Consider the following 14,771-nt stretch of genomic DNA (forward strand, 5'->3'; position numbering starts at 1 on the left):
TGACAGAACAGGGAAAGGTAAGAGGTATAATAATCTGCTCCTGTTAGCTTTGTTAAGTTCAGGAAGCAAAGTGAAGTGCATATAGGAAAAAGATGTTGGTACCAAGCTAGCTAAAACCATGTGAAACATAATAAAGAAGGAGGCCTCTTTCTACTGAAAGACTTACTAAAAGTTAGAGTAATCAAGTCCATGGAGTCCTGCAAAAGAGAGAAGAATACATATCAACAACGAAGAGAATATTATGAAACAGAAGTATAGTGAACAGATTTTCAACAAAGAAACAAGTATTTAATGGAAGATGAATAACTCTGTAATGGTACTGAACAAGTAGAATCCACTCAATCCAATTGAGTGAGACTTGATTTTAAGTGTCACATGTTCTATAAGTAACATTCTTACATGTCCACCAAAAAAGGATGATAGTTTAAACCAGGTTTTTAAGTTTCCCACACCTTAAGTTCTTTACTGTTTTTTTTTTTTTTTTATTTATGATAGTCTCACAGAGAGAGAGAGAGAGGCAGAGACACAGGCAGAGGGAGAAGCAGGCTCCATGCACCGGGAGCCCAACGTGGGATTCGATCCCGGGTCTACAGGATCGCGCCCTGGGCCAAAGGCAGGAGCCAAACCGCTGCACCACCCAGGGATCCCAAGTTCTTTACTGTTTACTGTTATGTTAAAAGAAGTTCAAATCAGATCCACAGTCTTCAAATACACAAATTGTGGTTTTATTTGTAACACATGGAATCAGATTAAGACAGACAACAGTCTGAACCAAGAATTATTTGTTTTGTTCTATTTTTCTCAGTGTTAAAAATAATTACATAACACAGTGTCTTTTTTTTATGTGAACCAAGGTGAGAAAAGGAGGTAAAAGAAGCCTTGAAGCACTGAAATAGTTTTAAAATATAAGAAAAAAGCATACAAGAAAAAAAAGGGAGAAAAAGAGATATGTTTGCCTTTGTTAAGTTTTATTTGTCCAGGTCCAGAATGAAATTGTTTGTTAAATCATTCAGTCTATTCTAGCCTTATTAATGCTGGTGAGAAAATTTTGGGAAGAGGCACATAGGGCACTCACTTACAAACTAAGCTCAAAACATTATGTTTCAGAGTTAGGCTATCAGGCTATCAAAACTCTGAAGTGACAAATTATAGATAGGAAACAAAGTTCAGGACTTAGGAAGGTCCAAGAGGCAGTGCATATAAAAACCCTTTTGTACCTATTGTCATAATATGTCCTGCTGAGGATAGGGCTGGTGTAGCAAAGGGGTTAAAGAAGGAAAAGAGGCTGTAATACCTGAATCATTCTGTCTCACGCTATTTGGGTTCACTTTTAAGACAGAACTATGGTCTACAGAACATGTCAGGAAAATATTTTCACTATCTCTTTCCTCTTCAAACTCTTCTTCTTCTTGGCCCTCCTCAGACTTATTTCCTGAATTCCGGGCCTTTTTTGACTGCAGCTCTTCTTGAACAAGATTCTTACTTTTCATACCCAGATCAACTTCCTGCTGTTGCCGCCGCCTTCGCTTTTCCAATGCACGGCCTCTTGTCCGACTTCCTTTATGCTCAGGCTTCTCCAGCTATAATGATATACAGGCAAGAAGAAAGTAGTTGTAGAACAGAGGTCTACACTGAATTCCTGGCCCTGTCTATGACTCTTATCCTCACCTCCAAAAGCGTACGAATCCGCTCCAGGTCTGGAGGCTGTCCAGCCTGCAGTAGCTGCCAGATCCTATGGTTTTCATCCAGAGTCACCTCAAGCAGATCCCCCTCCAACATGAGCTCCTCCAGTGGAACTCGGGTAGCCTCAGGCAGATCCAATACAGGGCCACTCAACTGTGACAAGAGTGAGGACAATACCTCCAGATCTGCAAAGTTTGGGGACAGTTGATTTAGACCTCATGGCTAGTCTTATCCCCCACATCTTGACAGAGCCAACAACCAAATCAGTCACGTTTGTGGTTTCTACTCAACAGCCTAGCCTTCAAGCCTAGACTGAAGTATCTTACCTGAGCCCTGCACACTGGCTATCTTTTCATGACTACTCGTACTGTCCACATTCGGCAGTAACCCTGGGACCTGCTAAGGAGAGTAAAACAGGTAGTGTCACAGGTAACAGAAAAACCAGGCCCTAATTATTCTGCACTAACTACGAACTATTGACTTTTACCTCCTGGAAAAGGAAGGTAACAGTAGCAGTCAGGGATCTGGATAGAATACAAAATGGGATACAGAACTTATATGAAGGGAGACCAAAATTACAGAGCTACAGCATAAATAGTACAGCATAAAGACACACATGTAAGGGCAAGGGCTGAGCTGGGCAGCTAACCTTAGGCATATCTCTGCCACTTCCTTCTCGCAGAGGAGCACAGGCAGGGGTTGAATGATAGGGCTCCTGCAGTCTGGTTTCAGCCTGCAGTTGGTGGCGAAGCTCAGCCAGCTGTCCCAACAGAGTAGTCACATCCTTAGAAGCTAGAGCTTGCCTGGCACGGCCTTGCCAGACAATGGCCCTCTCTGTGAGGCACTGCAGGGCCTCACCCTCAGGTAGCCGCACAGGCAATCTCTGCAGGGCTACCAGCAGTGCAAGGATGGTCTCCAGACGTGGGCGTCGTGAGCGCATGCAGAGTGGACACAAAAATTTGGTGTCCCACTCCCACCAGGCCAACAGTGGTGATGAGGTAGGAGATGGCCTTGAAGAGCTGAGGATGTGGGGTACTGACACACATTGCCCGTGGAACCAGTCCTGACAGAGGTCACACTGCAGAGTTCCAACCCCAGCTGGCACCTTCCCACAAACACAGATGGAGGTTGCAGAAGAAGCTGTGGTCGATGATGCCAATGGACTGGGCTTGGCAGAATTGGTGCGACGCAGCTGCAGGATACCCTCCTTCTCCTTCTGTTCCCCCTCCTTGAAGGCCACAATCTGGTATGCCCAGGACAGAGGGAGAAGAGGTTAAGAGAGCATTCCATTTTCTTCTCTGGTGTCTTTAACATCTCACTCAAAAGCAGGAAAACTTAGATTAACAGATGCAAGCAGTATGACCAGGTCAGATATTCCTACTGTCACCAGACTCTTCTCCCCATCAATGCCCAAAATCCTTACCACAGAGCCTGGGTCCCTCAGGTCTTGCGCAGATAGTCCCAGCAACTCTGTATCTGTACAAGATCTGTACAAGCGCAACTCCTTCTCTATCCACCGGCGACGCTTGCTGCTATCTGAGCCAGCATGTGCACATGGGCAGAGTACCTGAAGCAAGCACACAGTGGGAGCATGACTAGGATTTCCTTTCCCTATCCCTCACCAGATCTCTCGATTCCCCATGATCTCACAATATCCAGGGCAAGGCAGGGGAGGCTATCAATTACAGATTTGGACCTTACCTCCAGAAGGGTGTAGCATGAATTCTTCTTGAGAAACATCCTGGAGGCCTTCTCCCTCCATGAATGTGCTGTCAGTACCTGTAACTCAAGCTGTCTCAGCTCCTCCAAACTAACAGGTAGGTCCCGGCCTACAGCCACCAGGCATTCCAAGTCATCCAAGCAGGGGTAGTGATCGCCATTCTGGAGCAGAGATAGGAGAAAGTAAATTATGTCAATGACTATTATGTGCTGAAGAATATTGAGCTTCATGCTGCATAGTCATAAAGAAAATCACTTGACAATTTTTAAGAAAACAATAGGATATCAAATACTTTGTCCCAGAAGTCCTACTTACTGGCTCAGAAAAAATATCCCTTTCCACATCAATTATTCTGTTGGTTTCTCTAGCCCACTTCCTTTGGGATAATATGCTTAGGTTGACACCCATACCTGTGGTTTTCCTTCTCTTATTTTTTATCCTGATATCCTCACTCGCCACCTCTACTTACCAGTACAAGAAACTATTATTAAAAAACCTAAAGCAGGGATCCCTGGGTGGTGCAGCGGTTTGGCGCCTGCCTTTGGGCCAGGGTGCAATCCTGGAGACCCGGGATCGAATCCCACGTCGGGCTCCCGGTGCATGGAGCCTGCTTCTCCCTCTGCCTATGTCTCTGCCTCTCTCTCTCTGTGTGACTATCATAAATAAATTTTAAAAATAATTTAAAAAAAGCCTAAAACAGAATTTCTTCCAGCTACGTAGCTTCATTACAAAAAGTAGGGGGCAAATCCTTACTTGGATCTCATCCACATCAGCAATCCAAGCCTGTGCCTTAGCCAGAGCATCTTTGAGTGCTTGGATGTTAGGCAGGTGAACAGGGATATTTTCTGCCTCACGGATTATGGCTTCCAACGTAGCTGGTGGATGCTTCTGCCTAAAAACATTTGGAAAAAGGAATCCATCCTTAAATATATGCATATGCATTGTTTTTGTTCTAAGTTTCACTATTGAAAGCATAAGCAACAAAAAGTTCAAAGCAGTAACAACAGAGCAATAATCCCTCAAGTCTTTATAGTTTAACAGATGCCTAACTTGAAGTCTGGTGCCAGGATCACCCACTGACCATCCTTAGGATCACCCTCATACTCTGAGAACTGGAGTTAAGGTACATATGGGAAAAGGGTAGGCCCCACCTGGCCTCCAGGCAGAAATGGGCCTTTTCTTCCCAGCGCTCTGCAATGGTCAGCAGCTCCTGAAGCTCAGCCCGGGCCTTGTCCACACAAGGGCTAGAGGCTATCTTGGTACCTGTAACCAAGAGCCCCTGCATGATGACCAGAGAGCCTCTTTGAGCTGAAGGAGCCAGTGCTTTCTTCACATCATCTAGCCATCGCGCCTGCTCCACCTGCTGTTGGAGCTGATGGGCTTCAGGCACATCTACTCCCAGCTGCTGCCCCTTCTCCAATAAGGACCGCATGAGCCCTACACTGGGGCACAGTGAGGCCAGAGCTTCCCGGGCCTCAATTTGGTAGGCCTCCACCTGTTCCAGGACCTCCTGCAGAGATATAGGATAAAGGATAGACTCTTTAGCCACCTAGTTACACAACCACCTGCCCTTAATCTGTTTATGTTTTCTCTTAGGTGTTTACGCTTGTCTTCAATCATATAATAAGACACGATCTACTTAATATCAACAAAACTCCTTTATCTGCCATAATAACCCAACTTTTCCTTTAGTTATCTGAAATTTATCCTTTGAGGCCCACTTTAACACCATCTTATTCTTCTCGAAGGCTTCCTAAGACTCTAAATTATTAAAAAAACAACAACAACAACAAAAAACAACTCTATCTCCTTCACATTTTCCAGTGCCAAAAGCCAGATAGGTATGTAGCCCTGTGTTCAGTATTTTAAATTATTTTTGCATGGAAAGATACCCGCTTTAAGTATACAAGCTATAAGCTATAAGAATAATAATAATAAGCTATAAGCTATACTGTTATGAAGCTATATACTATGAATATTATGATACAAATAGTACTCAATGATACAAATAGTACTCAATTCTATAAATTGTAAGAAAGGTGTATTATAAGAAATTACTTAGAACAATTAGGTTCTCAAGCTTCCCTGCTACCTCAGATTTTGCTAGTATCTGTTTTTAATAAGAATTTCCTCTTCACCTTGACATCCTCTATTTGATGCATGGCACAAGGAAGGCTACTCATCTGTTCAAGAAGTACTCGTAGCTCAGTCAGTGTCAGTGGAGAAGTCTGAATCCTGTAGGAGTCAGGGAAAAAAGAATCACTTCACTGAACCTGCTAAAGCCATAGTACAAGCATTTTGACTAACCCAACATCCTTACTTTTCTTCCATGTTACAGCAATACTTTTGAAGGTCATTTTCAAAATTAGGGACTATAAACCAATAAGTTAAGACAAAACAAAACAAAACAAAACAAAACAAAACAAAACTTGGGGACATTTTGCATTTCAAAGTTTAAGAGAAATCTTAAGGTATCAACGTGAAATAATACAAGCTTCTGGAAAAAAATGCACACTTCCTAGATTACTATTAGATAAAATAATGAAATATATTTCTTTTGGGGAGAACAACAATGTGACATGACTACTGCAAAACTTGTTTTCTAAATTAATTAAGAGTTATAATAAAATCAAAATGGAGATGCCTGGATGCCTCAGTGGAGGTCTGCCTTCAGCTCAGGGCATAGTTCCAGAGTTTCAGGATCAAATCCCACATCAGGCTCCCTGAGAGGAGCCTGCTTCTCCCTCTCCCTATGGCTCTGCCTTCTGTGTCTCTCATGAATAAATAAAATCTTGAAAATCTAAAAAAATAATAAAATCAAAATGAAGTATAAGAAGGACATAAAATCAAATATTCAATAGTATCTAAGAATAGCAGCTTTCAGAGAGAGACTAAAAATAAAAGACTGTTCACAATTATAATAATAAAAGAATTTTAAAGAAAAACACACAAAAGAATTAAGAAATAAGGGGTTATTTGATGATGCAGAAGAGTGAAAATACAAACAGACACATTACTCCAGACAAAAGAGGAATAAGTAAGAGTTCATTTAAGAAATGTGATAGCGAGGATCCCTGGGTGGCTCAGCGATTGAGCACCTGCCTTTGGGCCAGGGCGCAATCCTGGAGTCCCAGCATCGAGTCCCGCATCGGGCTCCCTGCGTGGAGCCTGCTTCTCCCTCTGCCTGTGTCTCTGCCTCTCTCTCTCTGTGTCTCATGAATAAATAAATAAAATCTTAAAAAAAAAATGTGATAGCTCTAAGTAGTAAGTTCCTAGATGTACTTTTTGGGTGTAATTTTCCATAATCAAGAAGAATAGAAGACCAGAAGTTAGATTAATTAGAAAATGAGACAGATTAAGATCATCAATACTAAAACCCCAGTCACCTAACTAATGTCACCCGGTCAAGGTAGGAAAAATTTTGTTTCTTTCGAAGGACAGAAGGAAAAGACATTGCTTATGAAACGAGAATTCATTACTATTTGACTTTTAATTATCAACTTTTTTTTTTAAAGATTTTATTTATTTATTTATGAGAGAGATAGAGAGAGAGGCAGAGACATACAGGGAGAAGCAGGCTCCCTGTGAGGAGTTTGACACGGGACTCAATTCTAGGACATCAGGATCATGAAGTGAGCCAAAGGCAGATGCTCAACCACTGAGCCACCCAGGTGTCCCAACCTTTAATTTTTAAAAATATGCTCTGATTTTGAAAAAAACAGGACTTGAAGACATTACAATTAATCCTTCCACCTGTTTAACCTGAAATTTACAAAACATATGTTTTAAATATTCACGTAATTTGATTTTATTTTTAAAAATTTTATTTATTTATTCACGAGAGACAGAGAGAGGCAGAGACATAGGCAGAGGAAGAAGCAGCTCCATACAGGGAGCCTGATACAGAACTCCAGGATCAAAGGTAGATGCTCAACTGCTGAGCCACCCAGGTGTCCCTGTCATTCATTTAATTTTAGAAAAATAAACTTATTTAGTATTATATACATTTGACAACTAACAGGTAAATAAACTTTAACGTCTAAAGGTATATCTAGGGCAGCCCAGGTGGCTCAGCCGCCTTCAGCCCAGGGCCTGATCCTGGAGACCTGGGATCGAGTCCCACATCAGGCTCCTTGCATGAAGCTTGCTTCTCCTTCTGCCTGTATCTCTGCCTCTCTCTCTCTTTCTGTCTCCCTCTGTGTTCCTCATTAATAAATAAAATCTTTAAAAAAATAATAAAAATAATAAAGCTCGGGCAGCCCGGGTGGCTTGGCGGTTTGGCGCCTGCCTTTGGCCCAGGGCAAGATCCTGGAGACCCGGAATCAAGTCCCACATCGGGCTCCCAGCATGAGCCTGCTTCTCCCTCTGCCTGTGTCTCTGCCTGTGTCTCTGCCTATCTATCTGTGTGTGTCTCTCTCATGAATAAATAAATAAAATCTTTTTAAAAATAATAATAATAAAGCTATATCTATCTACACAGCATGTAATTAATTTTGTGGAAATGTGTGCCTCAATACTTGAATGAAATTTGCTAACAAGTAGGACTGAAATAGAATTCTACTACATCGGGATTTTTTTGTTTTTTGTTTTTAAGATTTTATTTATTCATGAGAGACAGAGAGAGAGGCAGAGACACAGGCAGAGGGAGAAGCAGGCTCCATGCAGGGAGCCCGACGCAGAACTTGATCCCGGGACTAGGATCATGCCCTGGGGCAAAGACAGGTGCCAAACCACTGAGCCACCCAGGGATTTCCTACATCTTCATTCTTATTATCACTGATGATTTAAGTATGCTTCTTCAACTAGGTTATATAAGTAGGTTCTGGATACTAGTATGTTCATACATATAAATTTTAATTTTACTACATAGATTATTTATTTATGTCCTATCAATATTTGTTGTCCATTTTCATATACTACCAGCTTTTTTTGCCCTCTCCTAAAATGTACCTTGCCTCTTGACCGCTGACCAGCCCCAGGACTTGGGAGACACAAGCCTCTGCTTCATGTATGCAGTTCCTCAATCGCTGTAGTAGCTCACTGTTAGGAAACCTCCTCTCACGAGCCTCAGACTCAAGTGCTCTTAGCTCTTCAAAGCCTGAAGATAGAGGTAAAGTTGCAAAAAGTATACAATATTAGGAAAAATATTGGAGGGAGGCTTGGAGTGCTGAAAAAAACAAACAGAGCTTCCCCATGGATCCTTCCATTTCTCATCACTTACTGCGCTTCCGGCCATCCTCCACTTCCAAGGCCACTCGTACTTTGTTGGCCCAAGTATCAAAGGATTCAGCCCGAATCTTTAGCTTATGCAGCATGGCAGGAAGCTCATCCAAGGTGTACCGATACCTGGAGGAAGGGGGCAAGGAAAAGCACATCTGGCCCAGCTCTGTAACCTCCACTGTATCCTCCAAGTAGACCCCATGGCTCACCGCAGATACTGTCGACTACTCGAGCACTTGCAGAGGTCATTGATGTGGGAAAGGCAGACAAGGCCATCTGGGCAGTCATAGCAGGCCAGGGCTGATAGGAAGCATGTTGTCTTGCACTTGATGCACTGACGCTCATCATCTGGAAGCAGCTCAAAAGCCTCTCGTTCAGCCTCCGTGATGCCCTGGGGGTGTTCAACCCACATATACTGTAAAGATTAGGAGCAGGGTTGTGAACACCCCACCTCAGCCAACACTGAGCCCTGCTGTTGGCTTAACCTTGTAAGGGTAGCTGTAGAGAAATCGGAAGAAAAAAATATAAACACATACAGTTTCTGTCTTTCCACTTCAAAATGTATGAGTCAGAGATGAGGCACAGAATGACTACTCAATTTTTATCTGTCTCCCTTCCACACATCTGTTATTTTTTTTTTTTTCACACATCTGTTTTGAATCCCTAATTTGTACTGCCCACCACCCACCTTCTCCAAAAGAGCTTTTCGTAAACGTCGCTCCTCTTGCACCATAATGAACATCTCCTTGTGCACAGCCACAGCCAAATTTAGGTCCAACTTCTCTGGAAATGCAGCCATCTTGCAGATGAGCTCTTCATGGGAAAAAACACAGTAGCGCCGGAGCCGGCGGTAGTGTTCAATGCACTGGCGTCCAGCAGGTAGCTGTAAGTAGTTCAAGACTGTGTATGGCCATCTGCAGCCCACAGTTTTTAGCTTCTCCAAAATGACCATATTCTGTCCACATTCTTTATCCCTTTCTATCTATAAGCCTACCACACTCCAGACTCACCCAGTCAGCAGTGCAAAAGTTGACAGCCTCAGCAAAGTTGTAGCCTTGATTAAAGCCACTGTGGTAAGCACGAGGAAATGTGATGACAAATTCTCCTGCACACTGGTTTGTGCGGACAACCTGAAAAGAAAAGAGAAGGGAGTGCAAATCAGGAGTTATGATACCATATGGATTCAAGAATGTCTTTGAATTTCGCTACAGATATGGGAAACCAGTGGAGAAAGACATAGGATCTATCTTCACCAAAGAACATGAGAACATGAAGTTTAAACGTGATGTGGGACATCTGGGTGGTTTAGCTGGTTGAGCATCTAACTCTTGATATCAGCTCCGGTGTAGATGTAAGTTATGAATTCTAGCCTTTAATTGCCTCTAAGATGTGCATGAAGGCCACTTAAAAAAACTATATGCAAAGAAAGGGAGAGAGAAAAATAATGTGTAATTCAAGAAGGAAATGGGGGGGGGGGGGAATGGAAATTGTCCATAAACATATGATAAAGATTCCTAAGTTCTTCAATAAATAAAGAAGTAAAGCTTAAAAAAGTCAGGTTACGGGGCAGCCCGGGTGGCTCAGCAGTTTAGCACTGCCTTCAGCCCAGGGCATGATTCTGAAGACCCGGGATCGAGTCCCACGTCTGGCTCCCTGCATGGAGCCTGCTTCTCCCTCTGCCTGTGCCTCTGCTTCTCTCCCTCTCTCTCTCATGAATAAATAAATAAAATATTAAAAAAAAATCAGGTTATGAAGTCAACAGAAATGATGGAAGGGGAGTTCCAAAATCGCATTCCTCTACTAAAACAATGATTAAGGAAGCAAAAAGTATCAAAATATTTTTTTTTTATTTTTTAAGTATCAAAGTATTTTAAAAACTCTGTAGGAAATCACAAACTACAAAATTAGGGTATATTTAACAGTAACAAACAAAACAAAAAAACTTCTAAACTTTGATGAAAACACTCTGTGATGGTGTATCTTTCTGCCTACAATCCCTTTATCCAGTATCACCAGTGGTTACTGAAAAGACTAGTTATTAAGATCCTGGTGCAACTTGCTAATGCCATGGAATACAGCTGGATCCTGTTTTCAAATAACTGAAGTGATCTGTTTTGAATCTCCCGAAAAAACTGGCTCAAGGACCTGCTTTTATTTCAACTGCCTCAGAGTTTATATACAACAGAAGTGAATTCCAAAGCTCTGCTGGCTAAAAATACATAAACAAAAGTGGATTACCCACAACCACCCGTGGCAAAAAAGACATACAAAAAAGAAAATCTAAGAAAATGGCTGCAACAGAAAAGGCAGAGGATGGAATTATTTGGAAGGCTAAGTGTTCTGAAAAACTGCCATCTTTTTTTGAGAATTTATTAGTGCTAGGAAAAACTTAAGACCTTTACCTCCATACCTTATTGACTTTCGGGGTCCACACAAGCAGAAACTGAAGCTAAAGCAGTTTTAATCAGCTTTACAAAGCAGTGAAAGCAGGCCAAAACAAAGCCAATCCAGAAAGAGTAGGAAGCTTTTTTTTTTTTTTGTACTTTTTGGTTTAAGGAAAGCTCCACAGTAACAGAACAAAAGAAGAACTATACACTTAACAAGACTACTTGAAATCAAGAAAAGCTGCAGACTGGGATCCCTGGGTGGCGTAGCGGTTTGGCGCCTGCCTTTGGCCCAGGGCGCGATCCTGGAGACCCGGGATCGAATCCCACGTCGGGCTCCCAGTGCATGAAGCCTGCCTCTCTCTCTGCCTGTGTCTCTGCCTCTCTCTCTCTCTCTCTGTGAGACTATCATAAATAAATAAAAATTTAAAAAAAAAAAAAAAAGGAAAAGCTGCATGGTATCATTAATCACTAGGGAAATGCACATTGTATAGCACTTCTCACCACTATGACATCCATAATAATTTTTTAAAAACAAGAAAATAAAAACGTTACCAAGGGAATTAAAAGAGGGAAACATTTGGTGGAATGCTGGCATTGTGGAAAACACTATTGAAGTGCCACATAGTATTCAAAAATAATGGTTGAACACGTCCCAAATTTTAGAAAAGAATTTATACATTCAAGGAAGATAAAATCAAGTATAATCAAACTGTCAAAAGGTGAAAAAAAAGAAGGAATCTTGAGGGCCCTAACACAGAAACAGTTTATCATATATAACAGATAGTAAGATTGCTAGATTTCTCAGAAATCATGGATGACAGAGAGAATGGGAAAATAAACTAAAGGGATGAGAGAAAAAAAAGAAAAAATTAAAACATTTCTAGATCATCAAATGAGTATGTCTGTCTCCAGTACACATGTTCGTCCTATAAGAACTATTTGACGTGAAAGGACATTCCAGTACTCTACCCAGGGACCTCTATGCCAAATAGGAAAACCAGTATTGAATTTTTTGTTTAGGACACCTATTTTCTTCACAACTGAAAAGTACACACAACAATAAACATAAAACTATCTTTGTTAAATAATACATAAAGATGTACTTTGTAATAACAATACAAAGGAAGAGAGATACAGCTACATAAGAACAAAAGTTTTTTTTTTAACTTGCTTTTGAAACTTGGTATTAGGGATCCCTGGGTGGCGCAGCGGTTTAGCGCCTGCCTTTGGCCCAGGGCGCGATCCTGGAGACCCGGGATCGAATCCCACATCGGGCTCCTGGTGCATGGAGCCTGCTTCTCCCTCTGCCTGTGTCTCTGCCTCTCTCTCTCTCTCTATCACAAATTAAAAACAAATAAATAAATAAAACTTAAAAAAAAAAAAAAAAAAGAAACTTGGTATTAATTCAAATTACAGATATAAATTAAAACAATAACTGTAATCATCAAAGTAACATGAAAATAACTTAAACAGTGAAGAAAAGTATGAAACCAGTACACTGGAATAAACCAAAAATCAACAGAGAAGAAAGTAAGAGAAGAATTGAGGATCAAAAAACATATGACATAGAGAAAACAAACTACAAATTGGGAGAAATAAGTCCTTTCCTATTGCTGATTACAAATAATTTTAAAGTCAAACTGTTAGAAATAAATACTAGTGGAATGAAGAGAAAACATGGTGCAACTCTAAACTGTGTATAAGAAACTCCCCCAGATGTAATGACACAGAGCCTGAGAGTGAAACAACAGAAAACTTTATTCCATGCATGATGGAGAGCAACAGAGAGCAAGTAACTTTTTAATAAACAGGACACAGACTTGAGTAAAAAAATGAGATGAAGATTATATATCGATAAAGAGGTCAATTCGGCTACATGAAATACATCAGCAAAAAGGAACAGAGAATGAGTAAAACCAAAACCTACTTCTTTGAAATAATTAACGGCAATGACAAACCTTTAGGTACAGCAATATAAAACAGAAGACTCAAATTATAAATGAAAGTGGAGATGTTAAGTACCAAATTCAGAGGAAAAAAAAAATCAGAGAAAAAAAGAGAAACAAGACAATACTATAAACTGTGAACTAGAAAAATAACCTAGGTAAATATACAAATTTTAGTCTTATTTAGGACCTAAGTAAGTATGAAAGTGTATGCTGAATATATATGAGAAAGAAAAAAACAGTAAGCCAAGAATCATGAAGTAGGCTGTGTAAATTTGTTATACATCAATATACATGTATTTTTGGAAGATTTTATTTACTTATTCATGAGAGACACAGAGACTGGCAGAGAGAGAGGCAGAGACAGGAGAAACAGGCTCCCTGCAAGCAGGCCCATATGGGACTCAATCCTGGGACTCCAGGATCATGCCCTGAGCTGAAGGTAGATGTTCAACTGCTAAGCCACCAGGGATCCCAATATTTATATTTTTTAATGGAACACCAGTGATGTTGAGAAAGAAAGAAAAAAATGCAAATGAGAATTTGTAAAATGTGAGTAAAGCAAAGGAAGCCTTGGAAATGCCAAAATCATTTTATGAGAACAGAAAAACTGAAATGGACAAGAGTCATAAAAAATTGTGTAGATGTTAATCTGGATCTTATAAAAGTACATATGAGAAAATTACAAAGTAGTGCAAAGACAGTGTACTACTTTATCTTCTATAAATTGGTGCTTGCTTCCTATTATTAGCAAAACTGTTGATTAAATCAATCTTGTAAATTTCCAAATCTGGTACCACTCTTCAATCCAAATTTAAGCTTCTAAAATTAGAATCTATACCCACTGACATTAACAACAACAACAACAACAAAACAATCCTAGACTAGGAGGAACATTAAAGTTTAAAACCCAGCTTTCAACTTTCATGTTATTTAAATAACCATATGATCTCTCTTCTCTTCCTCTTAAGGATACATTTAGTTGTCTACAAAGGATAGCATATGACAGCAGTACAGAAAAATAAATAGACATATAAGGGTAGACCTAGTTTCCAAATCAAAATGCATGTAAGTTTATTTCCTCCAAAACTAAGTGCTTCCTCATTTCCTTCCCACCCTAGCTAGCACAGGCATTAAATCTGTTTTGTCCTTTGTTTCCAGGTACTCACCGGTACACCATGGGACATGAGGGTGTTGGGATTCATGAGGGTGACAAGCTGATGGAGCAGGTCAGGCTGACTATCAAATAGCTCAGGTGTTAGCCTCTTCATCACCTCCTCCAACTGCTCTGCTGCCAATGAGGGTACCCCATACCAGGTTTTTGGCTCACCCCTGCTTAGGTAAAGAATAAATATATAAAGTTTGCACATATCCTTGCACAGAAGAAGTGTTAATATCCCAGCCATTTGGGCCCCACTCACCAGTGAAGATAATTAATAGAGTAACTCCAGTGATCCTCAATATGCCAACAAAATGCTGAGAATACCATGCCCACATAGAGCCAGGGAACCTTCATGCCTGAGATGTCTGCATTGATGTGGCACAGAACAGACTGATCCAGCACTGGCATTACATTCAGATTCCAACCACTGGTTGCATATTCCTGTTAGGTCCAGATTTACCAGATTAAGTAGCAAGTAGGATGGGGTAAATTTAAAAACAAATTAAGCTAGACACATAAGACAAAATGTTCTAAGGGGATGGTATTTGCTTTCATTTAGGAGTAAAGACTTAAGAGATGCCTAGGGTGGCTCAGTGGCTGAGCATCTGCCTTGGCTCAGGTCATGATCCTGTGGTCCTGGGATCAAGTCCTGC

General features: G+C 40.8%; 1 protein-coding gene across 12 annotated transcripts in view; it reads right to left on the reverse strand.

Moving 5' to 3' along the window:
* Positions 1–703: 703 nt before the first annotated feature.
* Positions 704–14,771, reverse strand: part of LOC140629140 (lysine-specific demethylase 5D) — a 35,114-nt gene continuing 21,046 nt past the window's right edge. For 6 of the 12 annotated variants that reach the window (XM_072818634.1, XM_072818640.1, XM_072818629.1 and 3 more), the window contains 16 exons: positions 14,378–14,559; positions 14,126–14,291; positions 9,634–9,753; positions 9,312–9,506; positions 8,833–9,014; positions 8,625–8,749; positions 8,354–8,501; positions 5,542–5,638; positions 4,555–4,913; positions 4,157–4,295; positions 3,385–3,564; positions 3,107–3,250; positions 2,333–2,926; positions 2,010–2,082; positions 1,669–1,868; positions 704–1,580 (listed from right to left, as the gene is read on the reverse strand). In XM_072818634.1, coding sequence (XP_072674735.1) covers positions 1,224–1,580; positions 1,669–1,868; positions 2,010–2,082; positions 2,333–2,926; positions 3,107–3,250; positions 3,385–3,564; positions 4,157–4,295; positions 4,555–4,913; positions 5,542–5,638; positions 8,354–8,501; positions 8,625–8,749; positions 8,833–9,014; positions 9,312–9,506; positions 9,634–9,753; positions 14,126–14,291; positions 14,378–14,559 — 3,261 coding nt within the window. In that variant the 3' untranslated portion in view covers positions 704–1,223. The remainder of the gene's footprint in view (positions 1,581–1,668; positions 1,869–2,009; positions 2,083–2,332; positions 2,927–3,106; positions 3,251–3,384; positions 3,565–4,156; positions 4,296–4,554; positions 4,914–5,541; positions 5,639–8,353; positions 8,502–8,624; positions 8,750–8,832; positions 9,015–9,311; positions 9,507–9,633; positions 9,754–14,125; positions 14,292–14,377; positions 14,560–14,771) is intronic. The other 6 variants (XM_072818641.1, XM_072818639.1, XM_072818636.1 and 3 more) reach the window with 3 other exon arrangements.

Source organism: Canis lupus, chromosome Y (assembly GCF_048164855.1).
Source record: "Canis lupus baileyi chromosome Y, mCanLup2.hap1, whole genome shotgun sequence".
Taxonomy (NCBI): domain Eukaryota; kingdom Metazoa; phylum Chordata; class Mammalia; order Carnivora; family Canidae; genus Canis; species Canis lupus.